Here is a 19,536-nt window from a genome sequence, read left to right on the forward strand (position 1 = left end):
GGAAGAACCAGCAGCATACCTATAGGCTGGGGAACTCCCTTCTCATCAGCACAGAGGCAGAAAAGGATCTTGGAGTCATTATTGATTCCAAGATGAACATGGGCCACCAATGTGGGGACGCGGTCAGGAAGGCTTAACTGCATCTTGTGCATCCACAGATGCATCACGAGCAAGTCTGAGGAGGTGATCCTCCCCCTCTATGCAACATTGGTCAGCCCACAGTTGAAGTACTGCATCCAGTTCTGGGCGCTGCACTTCAGGAGGGATGTGGACAGCATTGAGAGGGTCCAAAGGAGGGCCACTCGCATGGTCAGGAGGTAGCAGGGCAGGCCCTACGAAGAGAGGCTATGGGACCTGAACCTGTTCAGCCTTCACAAGAGAAGGCTGAGAGGGGATCTGGTGACTGTCTATAAACTTACCAGGGGGGACCAGCGGGGAACATGACAGTCCCTGTTCCCCCGAGCACTACTAGAAGTAACTAGAAATAATGGCCACAAGTAGATTGAGAGTAGGTTCAGGCTAGACATCAGGAAGCACTACTTCAAGGCGGCTAGGATCTGGAACCAACTTCCAAGGGAAGTGGTGCCCACTCCTACCCTGGGGGTCTTCAAAAGGAGGCTACATAATCACCTAGCCGGGGTCATTTGACCCCAGCATTCTTTCCTGCCATGGCAGGGGGTCGGACTTGATGATCTGCTCAGGTCCCTTCTGACCCTACCAACTATGAAACTATGAATTCTCCTTATAACTAGAAAGCTTTTCATAGTATCTAAACCAGCTCTGTTCAGCTAGCTTGGTTCACTTCCTGTCCTGTTCTCAGTGAATGTGGACACAGGTTTATCACCAAATCAAAAAAAAAACAAAACCCCGATTAATGCCTCAGCCTTTTGAAAACATAGTTGTCCCCAGTATTTTCAAAGAACTTATTGGATAGTTTGCATCCTTTAGTATTGCTCTTCCCCTCCTCCCTTTCTCAACCTCACTCTTTCCTGAGCAAGCTGTACCCTTCTTACCAATATTCCTGACCAGTGATTTATTTCACCGAATCTCTAATACCAATGAGATTGTGCTAATTTGTGTACGAATATTTCTGGCTCTTCCTGCTTGTTCTCCAGCTTCCTAGTACTAAAGATCTCCCCCTACATGGGCAGGACTTTATATTGGGTTGGACCCTAAGTACAGACATTCAGGAAGTTAAATTGGATTCAAAATAGCTGCCTGATGTAAACTTAACTCATCCCGGTGCTGACTTTACACTTACAGAACCGGTCTCAGTGACTGGCAATCATTTTAAACCTGTAAATGAACGGAAATTTTGTGCATAGAAACTAGCCTAAAAATTGCAGAGCCTGATTTAACATAAACCTGGATCTATGTAGTATCAGATTAATTCAACTTAGATCAAACTGGTACATGGAACTTCTGTCCACTTCCTGTGTGCAGCCCCAGGGCTGAGAAACCCAGCCACTGCCCCAGGTATGGAGCTGCTCTTTCACTCCCTTGCCTGCCCCCACAGGCTGTTCCAAGTGCAGCCACTTTTATCAGTATTCCAGCTTTCCCAGCTGCCAGAGCTGAGCAAGTAAGTCTCAGTGAGGGGAGGGGTGAGAGGGAAGGGGGTATAGGTTCACTGGGGGGACGGGACCCCCCTGATAGATCACACCTCCCCCCACCCCCACCTGCAGGTCATGCCTGCCCCACCTGTGGGTTGTGCTTGTCCCTCACTCCCACCTGAAGGTCATACCTCCCCCCATCCCCTGTGGACCTCCAGTCCCTTCCAGCCTGCTGGACCCCCAACCCCCGCCCAGCTCCCATCCCATCCTGACTTACCTGATATTGGGCAGCCATCCTGAATCATTTTAACCTCCTAACCTCTGCCAAACAACCCCTAATGTCTGTACTTAGCCCATATCTGCCCAGGGTTTACCCCTTGTAGAATACCATTTTGTGGACCAGCATTGCTAACTGTCCGTAAACTTATGGGCAGACCATCAACATGTGTCAGTATAAAAGTGTGGTCATCGGTAAGAAATTTGCACATTGTAAAAAATACTTTGAGTTGGCAACTCTGCTATGGACAGAAGGTAGAACCTTCCTATTGACACCATTTACATAGCATTCACATGCATTCATCTTTTGTTCTATTTGTGATTAATTTGGGAGTGAGGGAAGAGAGGATGCAAAACTTTTCCTTTTTAAGTTGATTCAGGTAAAATTAATTTACTTACCTGTTCTGGTTTGGCCACCAAGCTGAAAAAATCAGTTATTTGCACAGGTTTAAAAGCAACCCATGTGTAGTAATTTCCTAAACTAATATGAAAAATGCTGTGTATTTTATGGTGCTACTTAACAATATGGATCTTCTCAATAAGCGTGTTCAGCTTGGGTTGATGTATGTGACTAGCCCTTTGAACAGTAGCTCTGATTTCTGTAGGAATTTACAAACATTTTTTAACAGAAAAGGGTTTTGTAGCTTTAAATTTTCAGGTAAAGTGTTAATTATGGCAATGTAGGATCATTAATACTCCTTTGTTTTCCAGGGGATTTGCACTGAGGCTGATTCATATGTAATATAGAATATAAAGAATGCCATCTAGTGTTGTGCATGAGTTATAAATCTACATAGATAAAAGTTTCCTAAATTACATGTGAAAATCACTACATTAGGAGAGCATTATTAAGGTGGCAAAGTTAAGCATGCCAAAATTACAGAAAGGCCAGAATAACTGCACTCCTAATTCAGCTCCTTTGTTCATTTACATTATAATTGTCTTTTAATTGCCTGATCATCACATATTGTTTTTCCAAGGGCCAGAATCATTGCATTGAAGGGAGGGTGGTTTGTTTTCTCATTGTTGTTCAATGTGTTACTTTATTTACTGAAAGCTATTCTAACCTTGCTGGGAAGACAGAATTACTAAATTTCCTCGCAAGTGTTCTGGGCTGTTGATCATTATAGTATTTATATGCTGCCATATGACCAGGTAATGATATTCCCATTATGCATTTAGGAAACTGAGATAGAGAGATTAAAATTAATCCACTAATTTTGGGTGCCCAGTTTAGAATAACTGATTTGTTCAAAATATCTAGACAAGTTTAACACTCTATATGTTCAAAGCAGAGTTCTCATTGTCTTTAGGTTTAGCTGTGAATGCTCAACACAGACCCTAGTTCTTTAATCACCAGGAAATGAGAAAAACACAATTAGTAATAATTTGTCAAAAGTTTAGATGAAGTAAATTAACTGCTATCCCACAGGAATGTAGAAGAGACAGGCATAGAATCCAGTTCTCCCTAGCAGCAGCATCTCAATTTGTGCAGTGCATGACTTTTATTTTTCACATTCCAACTTCCAGCTCAAATGAAGTAGGGGTCTCATAGAAAAGTATATTTTATTACACAACCATGATTGATTCGCAGAGCAGCTCTGACCTATGCATTAAATGGGGTAGGAGTCCAGTGGAAAAAATATGTGATCTTCCTATTAAAGAATATGGTATAATGTATGTGTACATGAAAGCCAAATTGAGGTTACACAAGAATTCTGGAGTTTCCTAACTTTGTGTGCTTTATTTTTTTTTTTTTCAGCCTTAGCCAAATTTCGAAAGCAGGTTTTTCCCTGAGGCTATTTTTTGTGGGCAGGGGTGGGGAGGGAGGGTGATAATTTCATCCTGGATGGTTAGTTTGGTGCAGTTATAGGGAACTATAAACAAAGTCTTATAATTAGAAGTGTCAGGCATCTTTCAATATTAGGAAGTAATATCAGCATAGTTGCAAAATAAGAAAATGAGAATAGACTAAATATTATTAAAAGTATAGCAGTGATTAATAGAGATTTGTGTAAAAGCAGCAGCATTAATAGTTTTTTGTTATATTTTAGGAAAATTTTGAGAAGTTTGTGATGTTCTTTATGAAAGCAGTAGACTTTGCCATAAATGATCCAAGGTAAGCTTTTTCTGAGGGTGATTGCACTTCTGAATTGCAAGAGTTGTTACTGACCTTTTTTTGTTTTCTTTTAAGTTTGTTGCTTCTTGCATTTTCATTTTGTGAATCAGTGCTTTCTTTTGTGAATTGTCTTTCTGTTTCAGTCCAATCCTGTAACACCTGTTCTGCTTGCCATTGTGAAAAGGAAGAGTAGAAGAGTTTATGGAGATGTCATAAATATAAGCTTGATTTAATTTGATGGATATGGCTGCTTAGTTAGATCCTTCCATTGTGTGGGTCTTTTGCAGTGCTGAATCACTATCAGACCAATTCAGATGTCCTTGCTTGAGTAGACCATAGGAGAGAAGGCGGGGGGTGTTGTTTACTAGAACTCTTATGAATGGTACATCTAATGTAGATTACATGTTGTTTATAGTTCAGTAGTTTCCACAGCCCTTATCGCGGTAATAATTATTATCTAAATACAGAACACAAGACAATCTCTTCTTCTTTTTGGAATAGATATTAAAATATGTCTAAATAATTGTTTGTTTATCTTAGGTCCTAAATTCCTAAACCATTTCCTGTTTTTCAGATACTATTTTTTGATATACAATGCCTCAGTCCTTTACTGGAATTTCATAAGTCCATATCTTAAGCCTGGATTCCGCTGCCACCTTATTTCCAGTCTGTATCAGATTGTAGCTGCGTTAAATCAAGTTGGAGAGCAAGACAAGGAGTGGAGAGCTGAACTCATGATGTATGTCTTAGCTATATTTAAGGGCTAGTGTCCTGGAGTGCTGTTGTGCATATGGCTCCTATCTGAGGTTATCTTTGTCTACTTATTTGTTCATTGATAGATCTACTGTTTTAAATATGGTACAGCTTGTAAACCATAGCTCATATGTGGGTTATACACTGCTGTCACAATGGTAAGACAATGAGAAGTAGGCAGGTGAAAAAGCCTCAGTGTCAGGTCTGTTTTCTAAATCTCCAAACGTGTGGTACAGTTTCTTACTCCCTTCTAAAAACTTCTTTCACGTGTCTCATCACAAACATTGCACGTGTGGTTCCTTTGCCTTATACAAACCCCAGACCATTTCATATATCTTTTGTTCTTAGTCACTTATCCATAATCTTTGCAAAGGCTTTCATCATATGCATGTAGTTCATACAGTTTTAACATACCACCTGTCTGCTTTTATATATAGGTACTGTCCATATGCTTATTCTCCAATTTCTCCCAGTCTCTTGGGATTCTCTTTTCATAGCACATTTCTTCAGCAGTTACTAGGTCTGTTTGATCCATTAAACTCCTATCATGTCATCTTGATGGAGATTCCCAAATGGCTTTTAGCCAGAATGGTTGTGTCTTTATCCCTTATTCCTTCTTTTTCCCTTTCTTTAGGTAATTCCTTAGCTTTCCTTCCTTCCTTCATCTGTCTTTCATGTTTTATATAATTCTTTTCACGTGTAATATTTAGGTTTTGCAGAAGTTTTTCATACTTCTCTTTTATAAGTCCTATATCTTTCCTAACTGTTGTCTTTACTCTTTTGCCATTCCCAAAATGCTTCCTTCTACTATTCTGTTAGTAAATTAATATCTTACTAAAAAGCATTCTATAGCACTGAACATAAAAATATGCTATTTTTAACTAGGAAAATGATAACAAAAATCTTACAGAAAGTAGCAGTCAATTTTTAAAACCCCCACTGCACACTTTTAAAACCCCCACTGTACTCCAGATTTCCTGATTTCAAACTCTAAAATTTTTAGGATTTTTGCCCACTGAACTGATGTTTGCTGTACTGTGTGCCTACCAGCTAATGACATCCATATAATTTTTAAGCATTTTGACTTCATGTGCTGCAGTGGTCTTGGGAAATGACCATTATACAGATTGTTTCAACTCAAAATTTTTGGTATATTTCTGCCTCAATTTTTCCTTGATTGCCCTGTGAACTTCATTTTAACTCTTCCATTTAGCTGGTTGGTTTCTTTATTTCTGTTGACACTTTGGTGCAATGTTGTCAAAGATATTAGACACATTTATATAGTTTTCCTATAAGATTTAATTTAGAAGTGCTGTTCTGATATACTGAAATACAAAACTCTAAAACCCTTGATTAAAAGGTGATATCTTTTATTAGACCAACTAACAAATATCTTAAAAAAAAACCAAAAACTTTCTTTGCAAGCTTTTGGGCACATGCACCCTTCTTCAGGCTGAGGAGAAATCAAAGATTGTAAAAGTCCTTTTAGGTAGAAAATAACCCTCATTTTGCATAAGGGAAGCTGAGGCTGGAAGTGTATTCTAGGGGTGCACTGATAAAGATTTTTTGGGCCTGTTAATAATCAACCTATGGTTGATTATTAACAAGTCATATCAGCCAATACCAGTCTGGTTGCTGATACAGAGGCCTGCAACTTGAAAAGCAGTGTTGGGCTGGTAAGTGGGGGGAACACATGGAGGAAGGAAAATGGCATGGGGGAGGCAGATTGAGACTCCTGCAGTGAGGGAGGGAGTGGGGCTGGGGCTGGGGCAAAGGCAGGTGCTGCCGAGCCAGGGCAGGGCACAGGATGGAGTCACGAGCAGCTCATCTGGAGGGTTCTGGGGTGGGCGAGGGAGGCAGCTCCTGGTGCTGCACCCACCCCCGGGGGAGTCATGGGGGACGTGTGCCCCTTGGATCTCTGTGTGGGGTAAGGGCGGGCTGCTGCTGCAGGCTGGACCTGGGGGGTTGGGCTGCAGCTGCGCTCAGGGCAGCCAGTGGCAGTGTTGGGAGGGGAACTACAGTGAATTCTGGGGTGACTGTAGCCCACCCTATAGCCCCCCTCCCAGTGCTGCCATCCACTCTAGGCACAGCCCTGGTCCAGCTCCTATCCAGGAAGAGCCTGGCTCTGCCCCAGTCCCAGCCCACAATGGCAGCCTGCTGTTGCCTTGCACACAGATCCGGGGGGCATATCCCCCCATGCCTCCCCTAGAGGTGTGCGCAGAGGTGGGAGCTGCCTCCCCCGTCCCTGCACTTTCTGGACAAGCCGCTCATGGCTCTGTCCCTTACCCCAGCCTGGCTGGGCAGTGCCTGCCCCTACACTTGCCCCAGCCCCACTTCCTCCCTCACCGCGGGGGGTCTCAATCTACCCCCCATGTCCTCTTTCCCCCCCCACATACTTACCAGCTGAGTGCTGCTCTTCAAGCAGCCAGGCTGGCCACTTGCATGCTGCGGCTGCTCGTATGCATGCAGCATTTATTGGCAACATTATCAGCCACATCAGCCAAAAAAAGCTGATTCCTTTTATCAGTACCAATACGATATGGACCGATGTATCATTGCACTTCTAGTATATTCCCCATGATCTGTGAAAGTCCCGCTGTATGAGTTACTCTTTGATGTGCAGATAAGGCTGTTCTCTTCCCTGGAGGTGTCAGATGTCAGAAGCAGGCAGGAAGGTACAAAAATCTATGTTTAGCCATGAAGTTTAATTTTCCAAAAAACCAAAATTCTGATATACTAATTCTTACAGCCAAGATGATGATTAAGACATTAGGAAAGCTATCTGACAGAAATAAATAAATGAATTTGATTCTACACTAAAGAGACAGGGGTCACTTTAGATGTGGGAGGAAGCCTGGGGAAATAAATGCACCATTTTTCTTCAGCTTCAGGGGTAATTGACTAAGTTGACAACTTTGTTGTTCCATAAACTGTTCGTATAATGCAGGAGACTGCTCATTACTGCCCCGATGCTAGGGGGCACTATCTGCGGCTCTGACCTCCCCTACACCTCAGCCCATGCCCCGTAGATGGCATCACAGTTCTTAACATCTCTGCCCCACACTGGGCCCCATAATCCTTCAGTCTGGACCCCAATTGCATCCCTCCAATCAGGCAGCCTACTCCACCCGCATTCTGGGCTACCTAGCTCCCTGTACTCTTCCCCTTGTTGCATGTCCCCCCCCCCGGGACCTTTGGCCACACAGGTCCTGGCCTCACCTCCAAGGTCAGTCAGAACCCCAGGCCCTTGGCTCTGGGCATTCCTCATAGTGGGCCCCTTTTGACCCTTCTGGTCCTGGCCCCAGCATTGACCAGTTGAGGGTGCCTCAAGTCAGGCTTCTTGAGCATCTAGCCCACTCTCTCTCATGGGTCTGCCTTCTTGGCCCTACTATGAGGCTACCCACCCAGTTGTGGGGGCTGGGGTTATTAAGGAGCCCCAACCTGCCTTTCACCGGGGTGGTAATTGGCCTGGCATTTCCTGGGGGCTCCCACACCAGTAGGAGCCCCACCAAGCCACCCATCCTCAGCAGGATGCAGTTCTAGGTCATGCCCAGGACCAAGAGCCTCCTAGCCATCCACATAAGCTCTTGCCCTTCCCTCCTGAGTTGTTCTGCTGCAGCTCAGCTAGGCAATGTTTGTGCCTGGGCTGGGAGCAGCAGACTGCAGCCTTTATATACTAGGTTCTCAAAATGGCCGCTGCCATCAGGCACCTGCTGGATGCCTGAACCATTCCTTAAAGTGGCAGGCACCCACAGTGCCCTGCCACAGCTACAAAATGGAAAATACTGTTTGCCCAGGAAAGGTTCTCAGAAACAAACACACGGGGAAAAAGCCTAGTAAGGTTATGAAATGTTTTATTTTTAAAAAACAATGTAAGTCCATCTACTTTTGCAACCTCAGTGAAACCCTGCTTAGAGCCGGGGCCCCTCCCCGCCTGAAATTGGGGCTTAACTATTCAGCAGTTGTGGCCACCTGCTGCCTGGGCTGTTCAAGAGCAGTTTGCTCCCAGTCAGCATCTATACGTGCAGTATAGAGCATTAGTTAATGCACCACTTAACTAATACCTGCATGTACTAGCAAATGGCACATTAGACTAATCTAATGAGCATGTAGACTGTGACACTTTACGTCTCATTAGATTAATGCACAGTAAAACATCTCGTGTAGGTGCACCCAGCATAGTTTCTATTCTTTGCATTGCTAAGGCAGGTACAGTGGTTGGGAGACTAGGAAAGGTGGTGAGGCCCAGGCTTTTCCAAGTTATGGTTCCCTTCCATCCCATGCTGTAGATAGGACATAGTATTTCTAGGGTTCCTAAGAGGTGCTTTGTTTTATATCTGTGTGTTATGCTAACGTATAGGCCACAGTCAGACTCTTAGTTATTCGCTAAGTGGTTATATAATTTCAAATGATTGGTCATACAGAAATTTTCTTGACTCTGGATCCAACACCCACTGGTGCTTGATTTTAGTGAATGCAGGATCAGGCCCTTAATGTTTTTGTTCATTAACATAGGAAAAGAAAATAGGAATTTATAACAAGAGATTCTGTGCATCTCCTAGCGCAGGGGAAGTCGGTTATTTCAGACAGAGGGCCACGTACCAAGTTTTGGCAAGCTGTCGAGTGCCGCATGGGTAGCCCTGCCCCTTGAAAGGTGCCCCGCTCCCTGGCTGCTATCTTGGGACTGGAAGTCCCACCTCTAACCTCTGACCTTTGCCACCAGAAGTCTCCCCTTGACCATGGAAGTACTCCTTTGGGAAAGAGCCTTTGCCATCTTAGGGGGGAAAAAACAAATGATGTACTAAAAATCAAACACCTATAATAATATATTTTAATTTAATTAAAAATATATATTTTTGTCCTCATATGTGTGGATTTGTGTTGTATATGCAGAAGTAATTGCATATGGGGGTTTGTGTGGATGTGTGTGTGTGTGGTTATGGATGTGGGTATGGGAGCCATGTAGTGCAGAGTGGCTGGCCGGCAGGTGGGAGGAAAGTGGGGAAAGTGGCAGGGGGTGGGGAGTGGCCTGCACCAATGTCCCGGGGTCAGCGCCGGTGAAGCCCAGAGCAGGGCAGTTGGACTTAGGGGTGCGGGCTGTCAGGGGTCTGTGGAGCCAGGCTGGGCTGCACCAGGAGGGATAGGGGAGAGCTGACCCGGTTCCATAAAGCTCCTGCTAGCCAGAACCCCACACTCCTGCTGCACTGCTCTGGGCCCTGCTGGCACTGGGCACTGGCCCTGTACTCTAGCCTGGCTGTTGCTGGCTCCCTCATGCCCGCCCACTCCCAGTGCCTACCACCTCCCAGCCCCGCAGTACAGGTGGGGAGCAGCACTCAGCCCCAATGCCACACACCCTGTGCTGCCCGTCTGGACTGACCAGTTGCAGCGAGGAATGAACTGGTGCTCAGTGCGGGGGAAAAGCATCCCTCCTCTCCACCCCCCAATGGCTGGCGCTTCCTGGTGCAGTTCCTCACAGCCCGTGCAGGGTGTCCTGCCTCTCTGCCATGTCACCACTACCCCTGGATCTTTGAAAGGAGCCAGGGGCAGATAAACATTAATTTTCTAAATTTTTTAGCAGCCCCGCAGGCCAGATAGAATGGCCTCACAGGCCAGATCCGGCCCGCGGGCTGTATTTTGCCCACCCCTGTCCTAGTATCTCTTGGGGTAGGGATAGACGTTAAACATAAACTGGTTTAAGTGATCAGAAACTGGATTAAACCTGTAATAGAACAGAGATTCAGTGCAGATAAACCACTTTGAAAATAGCTGAAATCGGTTTGAGATAAACCTGGTTGAATGTAGTATCAGACTTAACTGATTTGGGTCAAACTGGTTTATGCAGTGTCTGTCCCAGACCCCATCCTGGTTTAATTTAAACCAAAATTCCCCAGCATCCCAGGTGCTTTGCAGCCCTGGACTGAGTTGGGCTGTCTGTTCCAGAAAGCAGTACTGGCCCCATCCCTCTGCTCCCTAGCTGGAGCTCTGGCTAGTGTGGCCATCATAGAGAACAGTCCGGCTGTCCTCTGTCCTCTATTGATATGAAACCGGATGCCTTTATGCCCTCTATTTCTCTCTTGAAGAGAAAAATAGAGGACATAAATGCAATCCCCTGCTCAAGCAGGGATTTCCCCCTTCCTCTCCCACAGCATAGACCATAGCCAGCATGTGGTACGCTAGCTAATGCTGAAAGTGTCTGTGTAAGGTAGACAGGACAAAGTCAAACAGGACAGTGTCCACTTTGGGCTTTTTGGAGCTAATCAACAGGTCAGCTGGTAATGTCAGTCCATTCCTTCCTTAGAAAAAAATTGTTTAGGAACTTGAACTAATGAGAGAGGCTTTTGTTTTCTTGATGGGGTGCTAAATGCTCTGTTATTCCCTTGTGTAACTCCCTGCTGTGTAACTAAATGCTGTGTAACTCCCTGCTGGCTCCCTCACTGCTCAGGAGCAGTGAGGGGGGCAGCCTCCCTAATCAGAGCATCCTGCCAGGGCCTGGCTATGCCATCCCTCAGCTCAGCACTATGGAAGGGAAGGGAGGGCTGCTCTAGCACCCCCTGGCTTCCAAGCTGAGCCACTGCAGGCATATGCCTGCATTTCTTCAGTCCAGAGGGGATGTCTGTACAGTTACAAACTGGTTCAGCCTAACCTGGTTAGACTAACCTGCAAAGATTGAATCAATACAGGCTTAGGCTTTTTGAATGTCTGTCCCTAGCCTTGTAATAAGGGGGTGGGGAGTAGGTCTGGTTTGTTTGTTTGTTTGTTTGTTTGTTTGTTTTAAGTGTAAACTGGTGGGGGGGAATGGAAAGTTGAATGCAACAGGAAAAGAATCCAAAGAATATGCTAAAGGCTGCTAAAATAGCTTATCATAAATCATATTATACCAAACCTGGACCCAATGATCTCATGAGGTCCCTTCCAGACCTAAACTTCTGTAAATCTATGAAAATATGCTGTTTCAGGGTTATTGAAGGAACTTGTGAATGCTGAATAGACTTATATCCTGAAAGAAGTACTGGTCTGTTTCATGAACTTACTTCTCCTCTTACATTTACTTTTATTTTATTGAATAAAGTAAAAGAGAGAAGTTCCACATTATATACCTAGACTTCCAAAAGACTTTTAATCTACTATCCCATGATATCCTTGTGGAAAAACTGGAATATTGATAACTGCTCAACAGTTCCGTGGGTGGAAAACTGGCTGACTTCTCATGAACCCAGAGAGTTCTCATGAATGGATCTGTGTCATCCTGGTGAGAAGTGGCCAGTGGTGTCCCTCAGGGGACCGTGCTTGGACCAGTGCTTTTCAACATCTTTATCAATGATTTGGATGTGGGGGTGAAAAGCTTGTTGGCCAAGTTTGCGGATGACATCAAGTTGTGGGGCAGTGTGGCCAGGCCAGAAGATAGGTTGCAGATCCAGGCAGACCTGGACAGGCTGGAACTGGGGAGACCAGAACCAGATGGAGTTGAACACTCAGAAGTGTAAGGTGCTCCATCTGGGGGCAAACAATCCCCAACATACCTACAGGCTCAGTGGCAACAATTTTACTTGCACCACGCTGAAAGGCACCTAGGGTAGTGACCGACCATTGGATGAACGTGAGCTGACAGTGCGATGCTTTGGCCAGCAGGGCAAACAGCACGCTGGCATGCATTAACTGTTGCATCTCATGGAAAACTAAGGAAGTGATACTCCCACTGTACTCTGCACTGGTGGCACCGCAACTGGAGTACTGCTGGAGTGCTCCTGGCCGCAGCTGGAGTACTGCGATTCTGGGCTCCGCACTTCAACAAGGAAAAACTTGAGAGGGTCCAGAGAAGAGGCACCTGTATGATCAGGGACTGACAGGACAAGCCATCTGAGGAGAGGCTGAGGGACTTGGGCCTCTTCAGCCTATAGAAGAGAAGGCTGAGAGGGGACTTGGTAGTGGCTTCCCACTACATCAGGGGAGTAAATCAAGAACTCGGTGAACAGCTGTTCACCAGGGCACCCCTGGGGAAGACCAAGAGCAACGGATATAAACTCCTGGAAGGCCGCTTCAGGCTCAATTCCAGGAAAAACTCCTTCACAGTCAGGGTGTCCAGACTGTGGAATAAAGTGATGGTGCAGTCACCTACCCTGGAAATCTTCAAAAGGAGACTGGAAAGTTACCTCGCTGGGGTCACTTGACCCCAGTTGTCTTTTCCTGCCTAGTGCAGGGGGACTGTACCCGATGATCTACAAGGTCCCTTCCAGCCCCTAACAATCTATGAATCATTAAAATGTATTGTGTAAGAGAGAATGTTAAGTTTTTCTTGATGAAATGGATAAAGTCTTGAAACAGCAAATTATGCTATATCTACTTTTTGTCAGGAATAGTGATTTATATAACTTAGTGACTTTTTGGAGTCTTGTTTTGTTGTCTGATGAAAGGGTAATTTTTTAACACAGCCCACTGAAATGTTTTACGGATTTGTTTCATGTAATTTCACAGCTTCTGGATTTCTTTTCCCTTTGATTCTGGGTAATTGAAAAGTATTGCAAGTAATAAGAAGAAAGCTCTATAAATCTCTTTTTGTGAGAGAATTTTACAGTTGTGATTTTGAAAAAACTGCATTAAATGAAGGTTAAGAGCTATGTGGTTTTGTAGGTAGCAATGAGTTGAGAGCTAGGAATTCTCTGGTTTGTTGAAAATGGCTGCATTATACTGCCAATCACTTGTAGAACGCTGTTATAAAAAGTGTGCAGCAATTCTGGCACCTAGAGGAGTTTAAGTCTCTTGATATAATGTAAATAACAGTAATTTTCTTTAGATAATGCAAAAATGTTACTAAATGTTTAACACACTATATTTTTGCTTGATTTGCAGAGAGCTACTTGAATGCTATCTGGATGCTTCAAAAATGAAAGAAGCAGTGAATTTTTCATCTATTGCAGCAGCATTCATTAAAGATAATGCTCCAGATAAATACCAACAGATATTTTCTTTAATGGTAATTTAAAAAAAAAAATATTTGTTAGAATCAAGAATCAGGATCGGTGTCCTGATCCAGGAAAATTATCTGGAAATTTGCCTAAACAAGGACTAAAGGATTGTCATCTAGGAAAAAATGGTTTGAAAATGGTTCACGATCATAAATGTTTGCTTAGGATGCAGTTTCTAGTATATTTTATTTCTAACTTATTAAAAATTTCAGAATATGCTTAGCATTGTAATAACAGAATTCACAGCATTTTGGTAAAGAATCCTAGATTTATTATGATACAGGTAGATACTTATTTTTTTTCATTGTTGATATAATTAATTTTGGTATTGTGCGCTAAAGATATTGATACAGTGTCAGTGGTGTTCTATACTCTTACATTAAGTATTACTGGGAGGAGTAGCTATCCCAATAATAATAATAATAATAATAAAACTCTTTGATGATAGTGCATGTTAGTACAGTAAGTGTAAACCTTTGGCCAAGCCTGGGTTCACATACCTATGTGTTCACACTAGAAAAATTTTAATGCCAGCTCAAGCTTCCATCCAAAAACCTGGGAAATTTAATTATGTCATTTTTGATGCCCTTGAGAGGCAATATTTCCCCACTTCTAAGCACTGCCACAGAAGGGAGGGAGGAGTCCTCCCAGCTAGGTGCCTGCCTCTGCAGCTCAGCATGGGGGCACCGGGGAGCCCCTGCCTTGTGGGGCTTTCCCCTACCCCAGCTCAGCATCCCCCAGCCCAGGGCAGCTCCAGGAGCTGAGGGGAATTCGTCCCTTCCCAATCCTTGCCTTAGAACCTAGCTGCAGCCCCTGCAGGTCTCAGGCAGCTTCAGAGAGTGGAGAGAAACTCTAGTGCCCCTCCACAGCCACTTTTGCCTTAGCTGCTGTGAGTCTGAGGCAGAACTAATGCAGGGGAGCTGGGGAATTTCTCTTCACTCCCTGGGCTATCCCTGCGACTCCAGCAGGTAAGGCAAGGGGGTGGATTTGGGAAGAACTCCCTTCAGATCCCTGCCTCTGAGGGACCCCCGGCTGGGGTGGTGGGAAGCCTCCCGCAGCAAGGGCTTCCTGGTGCCCCCATGCTGGGCTGCAGGGGAAGGCACCTGGCCGGGAGGACTTCTACTCCCTCACTCCTATGGCAGCCCCTGAAGCAATCAGCAGCTAGGAAGGGGGAGGGAGGGAATTCCCTTCGGCTCCCCAGGGCTGCCTGGGTTGGGAAAAACTTCCTGTGGGGGAAGCTGCCCCAGGATGGGCCAGCACCCGGACAGGGGGTGCCTTAACCCCCTGTGGAGGGACAACAGAGGTTTAGGGACACTTAGCTGGGCTGGCAATGGCCAGCAGGCTGGGAGATGTGCTCTAGTGCCCCTGCCTACTGGCCTGGGTCAGTGCAGGCCTCCCCCTGCCTTCCCAATTAAAAACTGACTGTCATTTCAGTTGGTTATTGGTTAAACCTATGCAGCTTAGAGGAAGCTGCCTAGTTTGAATTGATTCAACCTCAGGCTTTTTGACTGTCTGTACTTAGCCTTGAAGATCTGTCCTCTAATAGTTTATTTGAGAGTGGATTATTGTTTTATTATTTTATAGGTGCGTCACAAACTAATGAACACCTCCCAGATAGAGGGAAACATACGAAACAGTATCAGTTTATCTGCCATTTATAAAATCCAGACAATAAAATCGTAAGTATTAGAATTCATTTGGTATTTGATAAAGTAAATGTAGGGCTAGATTCTGCCGTCTTCTTTGGCAGCACAAAGCAGCTGTAAAGCCTGATTAGCTGGTCATTCATAGGTGGAGGAAGAAAAAAATTGGGGGGGTATGGGACTGAGCGTCTGCACGTGCATGCATGCACACATGCATTTTCCCCCCCCCCCATCCCTCTCCAGGCGGGAAAGTCTGCGGGAGAAGCAGCGGGAGGAGGGGAAGGGCCTGTGGGAGGGAGCGGCATTGCCTGGCCACGGCAGGTACCGTGCCAGCACTGGTTGCCTCCCTGCTTCTGGCCCCACACCACCCAGGGGGGCCTGGAGCCAGGGGCCAGCCTCGGCTGTGCCACTGGGCTAGAGAGGATGGAGCCTCTAGGACTCCCATGCCCGCCCCACCAGGCCCTGCACAGTGGGGGTGGGCGGGACAGGGCGTGGGACAGAGACATGGGGAGGGCCAGTGGCTCCTGTTGCATGTGTCTTGGGAGGCATGGGGAGTGCGTGCCTCCAGATCTGCATGGGGTAGGGTGGGCTGCTGCTGCAGGCTGGGGCTGGGACAGTGCTGGGCTCTTCCCCGGGGGAGGGGAGGGGGCGGCTATGGCAAATCTTAGGGTGGCTGCACCCCCCCGCTCTGGCCCCCTCCCAGTGCTGCTGCCACATGCCCCAAGCGTAGTCTGAACCCCCTCCCCCCCCAGCTGGAAAGAGCCCAGCCTGCAGCTGCAGCCCATCCTGCCCCATGCAAATCCAGGGACATGTGTCCCCCATGCCTCCTGGGGTGTGCATAGCAGTAGGAGCCACGCCCCCTGACAAGCTGTTTGGGGCTCAGTCCCGCACCCCGCCCCAAGTGCCTGCCTCTCCCCCAGCCCTAGCTCCACTCCCTCCCTCACTACCTGTGTGTCCTTCCCCACCTTTGCTTTAGCCACTGGAAGCCTGCGGCCAGGCTGCCTTGTGGCCTTACCACATCCCTGCATTTGTGGGGGATAAACCCCATTAGCCTCCCCCTTCCGCCGCCTATGTGGTCATTAAAAGGATCCTCTTACCTAAAGGAATGTTGAAATGCTGGATGGAATAGAGATATTATAGTGGATCCTCTTCCACCCTCTCCTAGCTACCAGCTTAGAAAGAAAGTGAAAATGCCTTCTAGAATCATGTTTTGATACAAGTTACGTTAGTGGTGCCAAGAATGAAGGAGCTTAAAGATGTCTTGGGTCAAGTACAGCTCAAGTGAAATCAAATTGCGATGACTGGATATGTGTGAAAGCCCGGAAGGCACTCGCCTAGAGTATGTCCCCGACCAGGGACATGGACCGCACCGTGTCACGACGTCCACGCTACGACAAGAGCTCTCCATCTGCACCTGCCTGGCTTTACCTCCTCAACAGGTGAAGCAGATTGGTGCCAATCTGCAGCGAGGGCAATATCCGGAGGCAGGGAACAGAACCTGGGGAGGAGAAAGGAGGATGGTGGAAAAGGAGAAGAAAGGAGCCTGGGAGCCGGAGACACGGTGCGAAGATGGTGAAAATTGGGTAATCCCCTGGTCAGACCCCAAAGAGGTGGTGACACCATCGCTGCAGGAGTGAAGAGGAGGGTGGAAGAAGGAAGGCGGCAGAAGGCGGATTAGGGAGAGACCCTAGGAATGGCACAGGCGGCAGATCCACCCGAACCGTCCACCGTAGAGGGGGGTGTTCTTTTTTTTTTTCCCTTTGATATTCCATCACTGGCTAGAGAGCCCAGATCGGGGCCAGGCATTCCCCGCCCCTCCCCACCCCGAGCAGATGGGGAGTGTGTTCCCCAATGGGCCCCACAACCCGATTGGAAGCAGGCAGAAAACCCACAGGCTGTGAAAACCATGCCTCCTCCCAGCTGATCGCTCAAGAGGGAGTTCCCCTCATTAAATGGTGCACGCTGCCAATTAAGCCCAGTGCGGTCCTGATTAAAAGTATCCAGGAGGAGTCCAGGGCACAGAGAGTAAGCCGCCGATAGACTCTGAGGGGTAACAGACCCCAGGCAACTGGAACCAGACCTCGACAACGTCCAGAAGAAGAAAAGGATAAAAGCCATAAGATTTCAGTGAACCCCCCCAAAAAATAAAACGAAAGGGGAGCGAAAAAATTGGTTTCAAGTTGATGCTTTCCTCGCTTCCATTTTTGAGCTTCGGGAACTAGGGCAGCCCTGTACAATAGATCTGGGTGTGGTACGGGTAATCACCATCTCCCTTTTGTAAATATTATTATCAAAGTTGTGGCAGGCAGGAAGAAAGGGCACCAGACCTCACCCAGATCGGCCATAAGGGGCACAGCCACCATGAGGTGATCAGTGAATGTAAGCGGGACATAGGGGTACATGTCTGTACCTGATGATTACCTCACACTATGAATCATTTGAAAAAGAAAGAACTAGTGAGAATGTTTCTAACAGCAGGGAGAGACGTGGAGGTCCTATCTTAAATATAGGGAACCAAGTCATAAAGGTGGAAAGAATCCCCTATCTTTTCTATATAAAATTTAAAAATGTATAATAGTTACAGAAAGAAACAGTACTGAATTTAGGAACATAAGACAATGTGAAGTTGTTATTATTAAATAATCAGTATCTAATGTAATTGCAGACAGTTGGATGCAAATGAGTTTCCAAGAGAAGCCACTGCAAATCTGAGTGCTGTGTATGAACTTTTGAAACAGTATGATACAGAATCTGCAAGTTTCATCCTTGGTGAAAAGTAAGTTTTTACTGATTTTTGGCTCTCTAGAAGTTCAGGATGAGTAATTATTCTCCCATTAAAATTTTTGGTAGAGCATCTAATGACCAGAGTGAGAACTGAGTAATTCTTAATTATAATTTTTGTACTGCTGTAGTACTTAGAAGTTTAAATTAGGGGTCAGAATACTCTGGGGTAAGACTAAACAGCCGTCTAATACCAAATATCTTCTCCCTATATAAGTACTTTTGATTCACAATCAAATCTTTTCTTTATCATCTCTTTGATTAAAAATAGAACTTCTTTATTTTTCAGTTTGACACTTTTTTTCAGAACATGCATCATATTTTTTGTAGCTCTTTTGTAAACATACCTTAATTTTTCAACATAATTTTTTAATTGAAGACCTTAAAACTGAGCCTGCTTTTCCAGTTGTGTTCTTATTGATATTGTATATCTTCCATTACCTCTAAGACTTCCTCAACGAGACAGATTTCTAGGGTGCAGTCTCCACAGCCCAATTTTCTTTTCTACGTTCTTTGTTTGGCTGCATTAAAATATACACAATTTTATTTTATTAGGCTTACCAACCAATCAAGTATTGACTTTCCCTCATTATTAATCACCCCACCTATCTTTTTGTTGCATGCAAACTTTACTATCAGTGACTGTATAATTTATTTCCTATTAATGATGATTAATAGGATACTCTTGGATGGAGATTAGGGTACTGCAGGATGCTATTAGAAACATTCTCATTAGTTAATAATTTCCGATGAGCAGTTACATTTTAATATCTATCAGACATTTCTATCAATCAACAAGTAATGTTGCTTGATGGAAACTGTCACTCCATATGACCTGCTTTACCTTCACAGGACAAACTATTCAGAGGGGAAAAACCTGGGAACTTGCTCCGTCAGCATCTGCTAGTAAGGGGAGCTGGAGAGCTGTCCTCTTCTGCTGTCAGCCTGCTTCCCACACCTTCAACTGTGGTGCTAATGAGAATTGAGCTCTGAACTCCCCCTGGGTGAAGGATCTTCTCTCTTAACCTGGGAACAGAGCAGGAGAGAGCTGTGTGAAGAACAGGGTTGGGTGGGATCGGCTGTAGGGAGGGCAGGAGCAGTGGGGATCGAATTCTTCTGGAACACCTTTATAAGGTGCTTTTTTGTATATGCTTTTCCTTCATTCCTATCTTATGTCCACCAGCAGCTTTCTAAACAAATTCCACCCTACCAATTTTTGTTGTGTTAAAGCATGTTATGTTGAATGTCTGTTTATGCCCTGCTTCTCTCTGGAAGAAGTGCTAATGGCTCCCTAAAGAAGCTATTTTGAAGTCTGGTTGGGGAAAGGGAGGAGGGGTGGTGAGTCATGACATCTGCTGCTGATACACCTGAAGGCAACAGAGTTCAGCATCTGTCACAAGGCCAGGAAGAGAGCAGCCCATTCTGGGGCTGGATGACCTGGCCAAACACTA

General features: G+C 45.5%; 1 protein-coding gene across 1 annotated transcript in view; it reads left to right on the forward strand.

The window, feature by feature from the left end:
* CFAP46 (cilia and flagella associated protein 46) overlaps positions 1-19,536 on the forward strand; it is a 186,195-nt gene that overhangs the window by 3,270 nt on the left and 163,389 nt on the right. The window contains exons 4-8 of the mRNA XM_059730335.1: positions 3,881-3,945; positions 4,520-4,684; positions 13,546-13,669; positions 15,246-15,340; positions 17,970-18,080. Coding sequence (XP_059586318.1) covers positions 3,881-3,945; positions 4,520-4,684; positions 13,546-13,669; positions 15,246-15,340; positions 17,970-18,080 — 560 coding nt within the window. The remainder of the gene's footprint in view (positions 1-3,880; positions 3,946-4,519; positions 4,685-13,545; positions 13,670-15,245; positions 15,341-17,969; positions 18,081-19,536) is intronic.

The sequence above is a fragment of the Alligator mississippiensis genome, chromosome 6, assembly GCF_030867095.1.
Source record: "Alligator mississippiensis isolate rAllMis1 chromosome 6, rAllMis1, whole genome shotgun sequence".
Taxonomy (NCBI): domain Eukaryota; kingdom Metazoa; phylum Chordata; order Crocodylia; family Alligatoridae; genus Alligator; species Alligator mississippiensis.